The following is a 13,629-nucleotide window of genomic DNA, read 5'->3' on the forward strand; positions in this document are numbered from 1 at the left end:
TTAAAGAGATGTACTTCAATATAAACTCTAAAGCCCTAATGTAATATCTCTCTAATCTGACAGGAAACAAGTTTTGTTGTGGTTATTGTGTATTCTTGTATGTAACAATAGTTATTTCTCTGAAGGGATTATGTAAGAAACATCAGAGACCAAGCTTGGGATTTTAATAAAAGTTTATATTGAGTTCACCTAAACTGTTCTATCATACAAATGTGATTTTTCATCTAACATATTCTGGAAGAACCTGAAGAACAACAACCTATCGGTAAGCCCCGCCCCCCTCATTTACTGTTGCGACCTCGGAGTTGCTAACTGTCTTACAATGACAGCTGTCAGTGTGAAAACCTTGTCCCTATATATTTTTGATACATTTTAAACACAGAAGGATGACTATGCCCTGTAGGCATATAAAATATTTTCAAATCACATTGCAAGCAGGAGAAGTCTCACTCATGTTGAGGTCATCACAATTGCAGATGAAAAAAATCCTGGATATAAACTGTTTACTGCAAGGTACGATTAAATTAATTTACATTTAACCAGTTTAATATTAACAGATAGTGAAATGTAGACTTTCGGTTGTGTTTTTGCCCTTCACTGTACAGGATGTGAGAACAGTTCGCTATTCTTATTTGCACGTGAGCATGCATGGACTCACTAACTTTAACATTAGCCAGAGATACCTTGCTGGAGTGAAATATGACATTAATGTTCTGCTTGAGCAGATAAAAATTGTAACAGTGAGAGTATGACAACCAGAAAATGAAAGTGTTTGTCTTCATTGGGATTGGGGAATCTTCACTGGGAATGCTTACAGACATTTTGCTCAGTTTTGTTTTGGTTTAGGAAATATAATAAAATAAATTCCATTGCCCATGTTCTCAGTATACCTGGAATCAGTGTTACAAGTACCACAGGCATATTGTTTTTCAAGTTTTTAAGCATAAACCCCATAAAAACTATGCAAGCTTCGGATCTTTAAAGTCTAGTCTGCGTTCAAGGGGAAGAGCTTACCGATAGGTCAGTTGAAAATATATGAAAATATATTGTGATTAATTTTCTCATGTCTCCCAAACATAGCATAACCTCTCAAGAATACAGTTTACTCTTGGTCGGTCCTGAAGAGTTACTCTGGATATTGAATAGTTAAATTTCTCTCTCTCTCTCTCTCTCTCTCTCTCTCTCTCTCTCTCTCTCTCAAGGTCGATAAAGAGATGCAAACCTTCTTCTTTTTCCTCCTGGGCAATGTCAGACACAATGTCGTCCACATTATCCGGCACAATGTTGCACTGCTCACCCTGAAGAAATCAGAAAACAACTTAAACTTCCTAACAGACTTTAAATGATGTCCCTCATTTAATAATTTTCTTTTATTCACTATTACCATCTTTGAGATAATAATAATTTAAAAAAAAAATGTTGACATGGGTTATACTTTTTCCCAGTGTTCCTACTAATTCTTATACAGTAATCCTAACTCTCTCCCAGTCGAGAATGCATGACTTTCAATAATTTCAGGACACTGTTGTGACATGCTGGGTTCATAAATATGCATAATTTGTTTTTGTAGTTATTTCAGCTCTCAGTTTATATACTTTTATGACATGAATAATGCAGAGCTGTTTTGCACAATAATAAAAGCTAAAACCGCAACAGCTAAGAACATTTTCTTTTGAAATGGATTTTTATTTTCTAAGACAAGCAAAGAAACAGACCTTGCGAGCAATTCTTTCTACCACAACTCTAGCCACAGGAGTGATTGCGCCACCCTCTGGGTCGTAGAAAGGGCTCTGTGGATGGTCTAAACTTGTGAGGGGACGAATTTTCTCCTGAGGTGTTGCAGGCTTGTTGGGAGACTATGGCACAAAATAAATAAATAAATCAGTTTAGCAAAAAGTCAAATGTTCAAATAATTTACTGTTATTTACTCTTTCTAATTGCATCCCTTTTTTCTTACACAGAACACACAATACATTTGGCAGAATGTTCAAGCTAAAAGAACCAAAAAACTAAAAGTTTTGCAGAACTGTTCTTTAAAAGAAAAGAAAAGAAAAGAAAAGAAAAGAAACCTGAAAAAAAAAAAAAACAAAAAAAAAAAACAGTATTTAAACAATATTTTAATACCCACATGATTTTCACTTATTTTATAACTGATGTCAAATAATAAACACTACAAAAGTAGATTCCTTTATAGTTATTGCATATTTTTACAGTTTAAAATCACCTCACACAACAAAGAGATCACCATAGCAAGCCTTCAGGCTTCTAAAAAGAGATTATCTCCACAGTCAACAGCAGCAAGATTGCTGAAAAAGTTTGTATATAACATGCACAACCAGGGGAGCAATATACATTATATACAAGGACCCTCTTAATGAAATGCGGAAAAATAAAAGTACGAAATCCAAGGCTGTTTTAGGACCAGACACTGTTAAAGGCATGCACCTGGTTTATTTATTTATTAACAGCACATTAGAACAGTTGGGATAAAGAATGGATGCATACAAACATGCATACATTTTCTGAGGTAAATGAGAATGTTTCACATCCTGTCTATAGAACTTAAAGTATATTTAACACATAATATTCCTCTAGCCACCCAACCAATCTACAAGTAAAAATATTATCCTCTTGATATATGAATAATAAAAAAAAGCAAATTAAAAACAAACGTTGACACACTTGTAGATGGCAGACTCAAACTATGGTCATGTCATGATTCTGCCTTCATGTCCCGACTTTTCTCTAGTCTTGAGGCAGGATCATGACAGACCCGTGTTTTGTGTACAAGCACATGGCCTTGTCTTTGGGCCATGTGCTTGTGTTGTCTCATTCCCTTGCCCCGCCCCCCTTGTTATTCTAGTCTTGTTGTGATTGCCGTATCTGTGCCACCTGTCGTGTCTTAATTGTTCCCCTATTTAGATCTCCTAGTGTGCTCTGTCTTTCGTCGGTTCATTGTTCCACTCTGTGAATGTTCTACTTATGTGTTCCTACCTGTCAGCCTCCTGAGATATCGTGTCCTTGTAACCCCTCAAAGAAGTCGTTGTACTACCGTGAGTGTTTGTTAGTAGTTAGTGTTCAGAGTCTTTGTTTACCTTGTTTATTGTGTTTTGTAGAGTTATTTAGTGTCTACCCTAGTCCTTGTTTTCCCCCTCGTGGGTTTTGTTTTCCCCTTTTTGTATAATAAATCTTGTGTTCAGTACATCCTGTCTGCATCTGAGTTCGTCCCAAACCCATCCACATCCACATAACAGGTCATGACTGTATGGTCTCCAGTAGACTAAATTAAAACATTCTTCTTTTTTTATCACATTTTTATTTTGTTCCATTATTAACACGGAGAGAACTCATTTAGTGGAGTTTCACTTTGAGCAAATGTGTTATAGTCACAACCTTATATTATTCAAAGACCTCAGGAGGAAAGTACTTCACTGCAAGTACTTCATATCTAAACATTCTCTCTCTCTCTCTCTCTCTCTCTCTCTCTCTCTCTCGCTCTCTTTCAGATATGAAATGTAATGAAAAATTCTATATAAAATAAGAAAAATGCTAATTAGAAGGGATGTTTGGACCCCACTATATGAGTGCTCACCTCGTAAGTGACCCCGCTGTCTGTACCCGCATCCCATGGAATGAGGTCCTGAACCACCTTCTGGACCCAGCCACACTCTCTGGTGCAGAGGTCCTCTGATGACAGACCCACGTTCCAGTCAGGACTGGGACCCAGCATGGTCAGAAAGGACATTAGGTGACGTGTTCGGTCCACTGAGAACTCAGCTGAAGGAGCTGCTCGACTGCAGGTAAGAGAGAAATCTGGTGTATTCATATTTATATAGCATATGTCACATTTGTTATGTGTTAGGATATTGTTTTCATGAAAACAAAATGATAATTATTTACTTCATATTAAACAATAACTAATAATTAATAACTGTAATGCAAGCAAGCATGCAAAGAAAGAAAGAAAGAAAGAAAGAAAGAAAGGTTTAAATTGTTAAGTATTTATGGAACAGTATTTATTTAATGATTTCATTTCAAATAGAATATCATGACAATATATATATATATATATATATATATATATATATATATATATATAAGTGTGTGTGTGTATTTGTGCTGGAGGGGTGTGTTATCACTGAATGGCTTGCCATTGTGTTCTCCTCTTAAACATGAAATTGGGAGTCCTTTTGTAGTCACCACTCTGACTGATATTTTCACATCATGATACCTCTTATCTGGTAATTACTCCACTGAACTATCCTCTCCATCACTTATTCAAAAGACAGCACTAGCCCAATTGCAGAGCAGTAATTGTTCTAGCAATCAGTGAAACAGGAACTTAGTTATTTATTATGTCCACACAAAAACTATATAATATTACAGAGTTTGTATTTTATTTTTTATTTTGTATTCCATTAACATGTACAGTGTACTGTAATTCCTTTTTTAAATAATTTGTTCCCCAATTATTATGTATCACTCATGGAGTGCATGTATGTATAGATGGGAGGGGACGGTCAGGGCCAAGAAAGGGGAACAAACATCCATTCCAGGGCAGTGAAGACCAAGGAGAATCCAGAGGAACAGTAGACTGGGAGCAGCCAGTGGACTAATGGACCACAGCAGAACCAGAAGAAAGAGGAACAAGAGGAAAGACCAAAGCGGAACTTGAGGATCTGAAGTCTGAGGTGGAGTCAGTGAGACTGGGGACCAAAATGGAACCAGGGGCATGGAAAAGGGTGGAGCCAAGGGATCGGAGGATCAAGGTGGAGCCAGGGGATCAGAGGACTTTGTCTGGGTTAACAAACCCAGAGATGTGGTTTTGCCAGACCAGAAAGCTATAATGAAGCTGGTGAATTCAGATCCTTGTTGTGAAGGCTTTCATGCTGGACAGACCAGCAGAAGGGAAAGACGGGTTCTGGATGAAACCAGAGACTAGAAAGGCAAAAAGGGCTTAAGGGGTTGGCATTAGGCATTATGGCATTGTTAGTTCCAAGGAGAATATAATGTAATTTATATGATGAACTGAACAATGTGTGCTGGATCAGGGATAGACAAGGCCTAAGAACATCTACTGGTACTTGAACTTCCCTGTCCTTAACTTGAATAAGCTGTTCCCTTATCAAAAGCTACTCTCGATGCTGCGCTCAATAGCGCTAATGAGAACATTCTTTGTTCGACTGGTTGTGAAGCATGTGTGTCAAACACGCCAAGAATTGGCTAAAATAACCTCGGTAGGTGACATCACATATTACACGCACCTGAAGGTTATAAATAGACATGACACGGAAACACCCTCAGGTTTCTTTGTCTTCAAGGACCACATTGTGTGTTTATGTGTGTGTTAGAGTTGAGTAAATAAGAAAATAAATAGAAAGAAAAAAGGGGGAAAATCTAAATAAAACACTGCGATGCAGGATGCAGTAAAATATTAAAAGAGAAAAAAAGAGAGAATGACAGAATCAAATAAGAGATGCGTGCCTCCGTGTCAGAGGCTCATCTCAGAGGATGATCCTCACAGATTCTGTTTTGAGTGTTTGGGGGAAGAGCACGCTGCCCTCGGGCTCGAGGGAGTATGCGAGCACTGTGACATGTTATCTATTAAAGTGCTTTGCGCGCGGCTCGCGTTTTTCAAAAATTACAAGCCGGCAGATTCTCCCTCATTAAGATCCTCATTAAGATCGATCTGGCCGAGGCACGTGGCATGACTCCGCCCCTTTCTCTGGCGCTCTTGCCAGATCATGAAGTCCTCGCGTCCGTTTCTCAAGTGCGCCCTGGCGCTTCTTCTGAACGGCCCGAGGAGACTTCATCTGTTCCCTCTGTTGAGATGGAAAGCGCCACCTCAGAGCGCTCCTCCCGCGATGATAAAGCATATGAGGAGCTATTTGAGGTGGTAACTCGTGCAGTCGATCGTTTAAAGCTAGACTGGCCACAGAAGCAAGAGACCAGATTTCTGTCAGGGTGGCCAAGGGGAGGGGCCTCAGCGACGGTCTCTCCCCTTTTTCGGTGATCTCCACGATGAGCTAGTACGGTCGTGGAGTAAGCCGGTCGTGTGCGGGCTATCTCTCCCCTGGGACTTCATCGTTCCTTAAAAAGCCTATGCTCCCCACCAAGCCGTGCAGAATGACATCTTCGCTGGTGGGGGAAGCTTTTCAGGCCGCGGGTCAGGCTGGTGCTGCCCTGCACACCATGGCGGTTCTGCAGGCGTACCAGGCTGACCTGCTAAAAGACTTGAGAACAGGCGGGTCCATCGATGAAGAGGCATTTTTAGAACTTGGTCGAGCCACAGATCTGTCTCTGCGCGCAACTAAGCAGATGGCTGCTATGGTCTCCACGTAGAGACATCTGTGGCTGAACCTCACAGGCATCAAGGAGAGAGATCAAGCTTTCCTTCTCGATGCCCCTGTCTCGCCTTCCGGCCTTTTTGCCGATGCCGTCAACACTTTCGCCACTAGGTTTCGGGAGGCGAAACTCTATGAGGAAGCATTTGTGAGGTTCCTCCCCCACCGTGCACAAGCGTCGGGACTGTCGGCCACCCAGTCCCGATCAAGTTCGGTTTCTCTGAGGCGAGAAGCCCAAAAGGAGAGTATGTCAAGTCAGATTCTATAGCTTGGATGTCCATGCAACTCCAGGCTCCATGTCCTTGAGTCCACATCCCAGAGTCATGTCTGAGATCTCTTTGATGTTTGTGCGCACACAATACACAACCCTGGGGGTCCAGACACTTACAGTGCGGCGGCGTTGGTATTCTAATTCCCATTAGCACTATTGAGCGCAGCATCGAGAGTAGCTTTTGATAAGGGAACGTCTCGGGTTACTTGACTATAACCCTGTTCCCTGAAAAATCGGGAAAGAGATGCTGCGCCTCAATGGCGCACTGTAAACGTGCCCAGACGTCCTTTCAGACAAATATTAACCTGAGGGTGTTTCTGTGTCACGTCAGTTTATAACCTTCAGGTGCGTGTAATATGTGATATCACCTACCAAGGTTATTTAAGCCAATTATTGGTGTGTTTGACACACGTGCTTCACAACCGGTCGAACAAAGAATGTTCTCATTAGCGCTATTGAGCGCAGCATCTCGTTCCCGCTTTTTCAAGGGAACAGGGTTAAAGTCAAATAACCCGAGACAATTTGGATGTTAGATAGATCGTTTGGTTTGGTAATTTTAGTACAATACATATTGTTGGTGTCAAAAAGAAAAAAAAAATCAAAACAAAGGGAGACTATGGTCTTTTTTTATCCATTATCCAATCTAAACAGAGTCCAAAACAAAATACAATAATGATAGAAAACCATATTTACACAAATTCTCTATTTTAATAATCCAAAATGTTTTAAAATCACTATTCTATCCAAAAAATAACATCTGTATCTCATTGACACATGAATTAGACTATGATCATGTTTGTTACATTTCTCTCTGCAGATCCCATTTCTCTCAATTTCAGACATATATCTTTCCTTTGTATTGGCACAATATGGCTGCCAGAGATAAAGTTAACACCTCTGAGATGTTCTGTTAAAAGAGAGATAAATAACAAGTTCACACAGTGGGGTGGACCACCAGTTAGGTGTTCATAGTCGGCAGGATTGTGTCAGACATTTGTTGTATAAGTGTGTAGGGTTTAGTGAGATTTTATTGTGTATTCTGGGGATGAGCTAGTCACAAACTCTCATTTAACTGTCGCAGATGTAATGAACATATTCATGCATCTGTGAATGTATATTTCAAGCAATTAAAACTTGTAATCATATGATGTCATATGTTGATAAATTAATTTAAATGTATTGTGGAAAATGAGTAGATGACAAAAGACTTAAATTCAACACATTGCTTATTTCTATATCATTAACCTGCTCCTATGGAGGAAAATTCCTAATTTTGGAATTATAAAATTTAGAAGCCAGGAGGCAAGCTTATATACACTTACATTAAACATTTATAGATTTTTTTTTTTTTATTATTATTTCATAAAACGACACAGGAAGTGTTCTCAAAAACCATATTTACATTGTAGTACCCATGTCGTTATACACATCTGTGTCCTCATAAACCATATATACCAGTACACACACACACAAAACCAGTTTTACAAAGGGAAGTTTTTGGAGATTTTGTCAGGTTTAGCTAACTTTTGGGTACAAATTTGTCCCCAAAATGCACACACTCACACACTGTTTAAAATCTTTATTGCTATAATTTCATAGTTACTGCTCACATTAAATTTATTTATCAGGGCCTTATTGAACATTTTATTCAGAACTTTCTCAAAAAAAAACACTGCATGTCTGACATATATAATTTTTAAATGGAAATTTGTGTCATTATTACTTAACAAGAAAGCAAAGTCTGTTATAAAGCATTTTCCTTAAGGAAAATGAAATCATCCAACTCCACCCTTTAAAAGAGACAGAACACACAGACACACACAAATACATGCTTTAACAAATCATGCAGCTAATTAGAGACTTTGCTTTCACTGACAACCTATTATTTTATTGTCTGCCTGTCAGCGCACTGCTAATCAACTCAATTCAAGCCTTTCAAGGTTTCTGGAAAGTTCCTGCAGCAGAGTATACATTAGCAGCTATTCTAAATATATAGCTACTGAGCAACAGACCAGCAGAGAAAATGAGAGGACAACAAAAGGAGAGAGAGAGAAATAATGAAAAAACATGTATCCAATTTAGGCTTTTTGGACATGAATTGCTGTTATAAAGTCAAATGATAACATGTGTTTTATTACGTAGTGTGAAGAAAGACATTTATAGCTTTGGTCTGAAGCACTTTAAGCTCTTCTTGCCTTATACTGAGCATTTCATAAACACTCTGAGTCAATTCAAACGCAATGAGGTGAATACAGCATTATAAATTTGAAATTCTTCGTGCTTGAGTGATTATCGAATCATTGGTCAATTTCGATCACTTAAATGTTAAATAAAAAGAAAGCAGAGGACTCTAAACACAGTTGTTGCTGTCTGGGGAGAAAGTGGCAGTATTTAACTTTGTAAAGAGCTTAAGTACTCTCTATAAAAAAAAGAGAGAGAGAGAGAGAGAGAGAGCTTATTTTTGATGAGATGTTATTCGACAGAGAAAAGGATATAAAACCTGCACAGTGCACACACACACTACATGACAGTTACTTACACATTAAGGGGCTGCCAGGCTGGCCATTGGGCCTTCATCTTTATGACGGTCAAGACCTCATCACCCTGTGTGATAAAACACAGAAAAGTAAATACATATAGCAAAATCCATATTATATATCACATATCACCTAGAATGTAATGTACTGTATATTACTAGAATATTGACTGTTTAGTAGTACTTGCAATGCACATATTAATGTCTTATTTTGCATGACCATATTTTAGATCCCTACGACATCTTAATCTTGAGCATTTTTAAACAAAAATCATTCTCTGAAAAGTCTTGATTTTTAACTTGATCAGTTTTGCTCTTTAAGCAAATTTATCTTGCTTTTTTTTGCAGAAAGAAATAAATAATATAATTGTTGTATTATTTATTTTTTTAGCGTTTATCTATTTTGCCCTGTCCAAAATGGAACACTTCATGTGCACTTCCGTTCTTGCAGACTTATAATGGCTGCCGCGTACACATGGCTGTTAAGTCCACTAGACCATTGGGTGTCATTTTAATGTTAAAAAGGGAGCTTGCAATGATTATGCGCCCATGATCCACACTTCTGCCGAGCCCGCACTGGGACAAGCTCCACAGCAGACTTCTACCCTATATTCAAAGCGGCATTACGTCACGAAAGTGCAGACTCAGAGGAAGAGCATGAGGGTTTAGGGTGCCATTTGGGACAGGGCTTTTCTCTCAACACATCCCTCCATTTATCTTGACAGGATGTGATAAATGAAGCTTCCCTTTCTTCCTGCTGATGGAGTGATTGCATCGGAGTCTCATAAAAGCTGAATAAATATTTCATCAATGGCTCGCGGCATACAGGCCAGCAGTGTATGTGTGTACAGCTCTGTCCCACTCGAGCCATATCAGGAGTTCATGGGAAGGGCATCACTAAAGACTGTCAAGGGAATCAGGTTTACTGCTGGGGGTTAAAGGATATAATTCTTTATAATGCAGCAGCATGACATTTTTTTTTCACACTTTGAGCCTTACATGCAGTATTGTTCCAGCTGTCTTATAGACCAGTTATTGTCAATTCAAAAGCAGAACACAATCCTACTTTAGATTTGCTAGATGATCACTAGATGATTCCTCTGTGAAAAAGGATTAGGTTTTCTTTGGTTCTGTAACATTTTAGCATTGGGACCAATTCATAGCTGCATATCAGCATGCCTATTATTAACATACAGCTTCTACAGCAAATATTCTGCATGATCATATTCTACATGAATATGTAAAATACCTAATCCTACCCAATACCTAAACTTATAAACTACCTTACTATTATTAAGCAGCAAATATGGAGTTTACTGAGGCAAAAGTCATAGTTAATGGATTTGTTAATTGTGAGAATTGAACCTTAAAATAAAGTGTGACCCTTGGTTCTCAATATGTTCCATGTCACAGAACTGGTGTCATTGTTATTCATGTGATCCATTGTCTGGTTGATTTATTGCAAAAAAATTTGGGTTTATAACTTTAGAGTATTTGAGGCACCTATACTTTACAACACTGAGACAAGTGTTTGCAAGTCAGTGTTTGTAACTGCAATACAGTTCCGTGTTCCGTGTTTTCTAGAAGGGATGTACTATAGATAATAATAATAATAATAATAATAATAATAATAATAATAATAATAATAATAATAGTAAAAATAATAATAATAAAATGTATAATAAATAAATAAATAAATAAATAAATAAATAAATAAATAAATAAATAAATAAAAATATCATGCTTGGACACAATAAGCAAACTAAAATTCAGTACATTCAAATCACACACCTGGTGATCTACCATCCTGCTGACTTCAGTTCCAACCCTGCTTCAACAATAGCTGGTTCAGATTGCTTGATTGAGTGTCAACAATCAACTGCATATCTGAAGATAGCTTGTGTGTAAAATGCTTTTCTAAGTGACAATTATGTGCATTATAGTAGCATCTTACAGAAATCATTTTGTGGAGAAAGCCAATGAACCATATATATATATATATATATATATATATATGGTTCATTGAAAAAAGATAATCCATTTTTTCCTTCAAAAAATTCTGTTTGGCATCTCACTGTGAGGCTAACAATCGTACATCTCTATCTAGCAATGTGATCAAATTCACATCCTTTACTTTGTGAAACTGACATGCTCCTCTTCTGTGCTAATGAGGTGAAGGAGTTTGGTCATCTGTCATCATTTACACACTTTACTATAATTCCAAACCCACATGATTTAATTTCTTCTTCTTTGATCACAACATATGATGATTACCAGAATATGTAAATAGGCAAGTTATTATTTTCCATGCAACAAAGGCAGACAGTTACCAGGCGCTAGTTTCACCATAAAAGTTTCATAGAATCCACATAAGCTTGTGTAAAATATTCCATATCTCCTGAAGCCAAACAACAGATTTGTGTGAGAAACACACTGAATCTTTTTCACAATTTGAAACTTGGAACCTTGAGGCTTTGACAACAATAAAAGCCAATGATATTCAAATATCTTCTGACAGATTGTTACAAGATGAGAGTTGAACCATTGATCTATAATATTAATAGTGTATAATGACAAAGCCAAAAGCCAAGGTAAGCATAAAGATGACTCACTGAAAACTAATTTCTCTCTGCAAACATTACATATAGAAGGCTTATATGACTAAATGAGTTGATGGCATAGATGTAACAGATAAGATGCACACTTTTGTTGTCAACTACTCAGAGATGATGTAAAAAAAAATAATAATAATAATACAAAATGGAATTATATTTACTGGCTTCATTATATACACATTTAAATAGACACACTAGTGCAGAACAGCTGCAGGTAAATCCATGGGATGGTACGGCACATTACATTATGCACATTGTCAACTTAATGAGGTACAAAATCACAATTCAATGCATTTTTAATTAGTCTCTTCACAAGGTTTATATGCTGCTTAGTAAAAGAGAAGATCTGATAATTAATTATGCAACACAGAGCCAGAAGGACAAAGAGAAAAAAAACATATATAATATATATATATGCACGTGTGTGTGTGTGTGTGTGTGTGTGTGTGTGTGTGTGTGTGTGTGTGTGTGTGTGTGTGTGTGATGTTTTTGAAATTAGTCTTTCATGATCACCAAGGCTGCACTTGCTTAGTTGGGGTCACTTCATCTACAGCGATATCGTTGACTTGATTGCAAATAAATGCACACACACTATTTAACTGAACAGAGATGACATCACTGAATTCAATGATGAACTGCCTTTAACTATCATTTTGCATTATTGACACACTGTTTTCCTAATGAATGTTGTTCAGTTGCTTTGACGCAATGCATTTTGTTTAAAGCGCTATATAAATAAAGGTGACTTTGACATTTGACTGATCACAAACAGTCAAAACAAAAGTATTATGAAACATTGCTATAATGTATTGTTAATTGTAACTGTTGACTATTTTAATATATTTTGCAATCCATTTTATTCCTGTGATTGCAAAAATAAAGTTCATAAAACAACAGCAATTATTTTAAATAGAAATCTTTATACAACATAAATTTATGTATTTACTGTGACTTTTGATCAATTAAATGAATCGTTTCTGAATAAAAGTTAAATTAATGACCTCAAACTTTTGACTTTTTTTTCCAGTTAAAATAATAACTGCCTCCTTCAAAGGCCCAATGCTCGTCTGCCTCTGTATGCTGCATTAAAAACTGAGCACCAAGGTTTTGCATGTTATGAAACGCCATCTGTCAGTGGGCAAGGATCACACAACAGGCACTAGACATAACCATGCTAATCACTTGCTCAAATAGAAAAGGAAGAAAAGACAAACAAAGCTCTAATTCATCATTCTTCCATAAAATTGTGTGGATTGTACATTCTCTGGAGACCACACAGTGTTCTTGACAGCTCTGAAAGGTCATTAGCAGCTCCTTAAGTTTCTAGGCAGCTGTAATCACTGAGACAGCCTATTACATAAAATCAACCATTAGCATGAAGCTGTACCTCTTTTATGTTGATTGTTATGAACGTAATATTCAAGGTCTATTAAAAATAATTTCTATTATTTAATAAAGTTGAAGTGACTTTTTGGAAATGAACCGTCATTAGCTATTCTGCCCTACTAGCTGTCTTGCATTAGCTTGTACTTTATTTAAATCTTATCATTATAGTAGTGCAGCATAGTATTTCTGTTCATTTGAACTCCTGTACACATAAAATCAATGTTACTGCAGTTTCTATTATTCATAGACTGTTTACATGGGAATATACTAAATAACCTATTTGGCACTGCTACCGAACTACTTTGCACATTGCATGCATCTAAATAAGCGTGCACACGAGGTTAGTCATTTGCATAAAATGCTTTCTGTACGATCTTTCATTTACAGGCTTTTGTCACTCTCGTCAAACATACTCCACACATTCTCATATGCCACACAGATGCATTCTTACCAGATCCTTGAGCAATTCCAATTGTG

General features: G+C 37.3%; 1 protein-coding gene across 1 annotated transcript in view; it reads right to left on the bottom strand.

The window, feature by feature from the left end:
• Positions 1-13,629, bottom strand: part of LOC113118547 (spondin-1-like) — a 199,962-nt gene that overhangs the window by 11,574 nt on the left and 174,759 nt on the right. The window contains exons 7-10 of the mRNA XM_026287803.1: positions 9,155-9,219; positions 3,593-3,794; positions 1,716-1,856; positions 1,223-1,298 (exon numbers count right to left, since the gene is read on the bottom strand). Coding sequence (XP_026143588.1) covers positions 1,223-1,298; positions 1,716-1,856; positions 3,593-3,794; positions 9,155-9,219 — 484 coding nt within the window. The remainder of the gene's footprint in view (positions 1-1,222; positions 1,299-1,715; positions 1,857-3,592; positions 3,795-9,154; positions 9,220-13,629) is intronic.

Source organism: Carassius auratus, chromosome 18, assembly GCF_003368295.1.
Source record: "Carassius auratus strain Wakin chromosome 18, ASM336829v1, whole genome shotgun sequence".
NCBI lineage: Eukaryota > Metazoa > Chordata > Actinopteri > Cypriniformes > Cyprinidae > Carassius > Carassius auratus.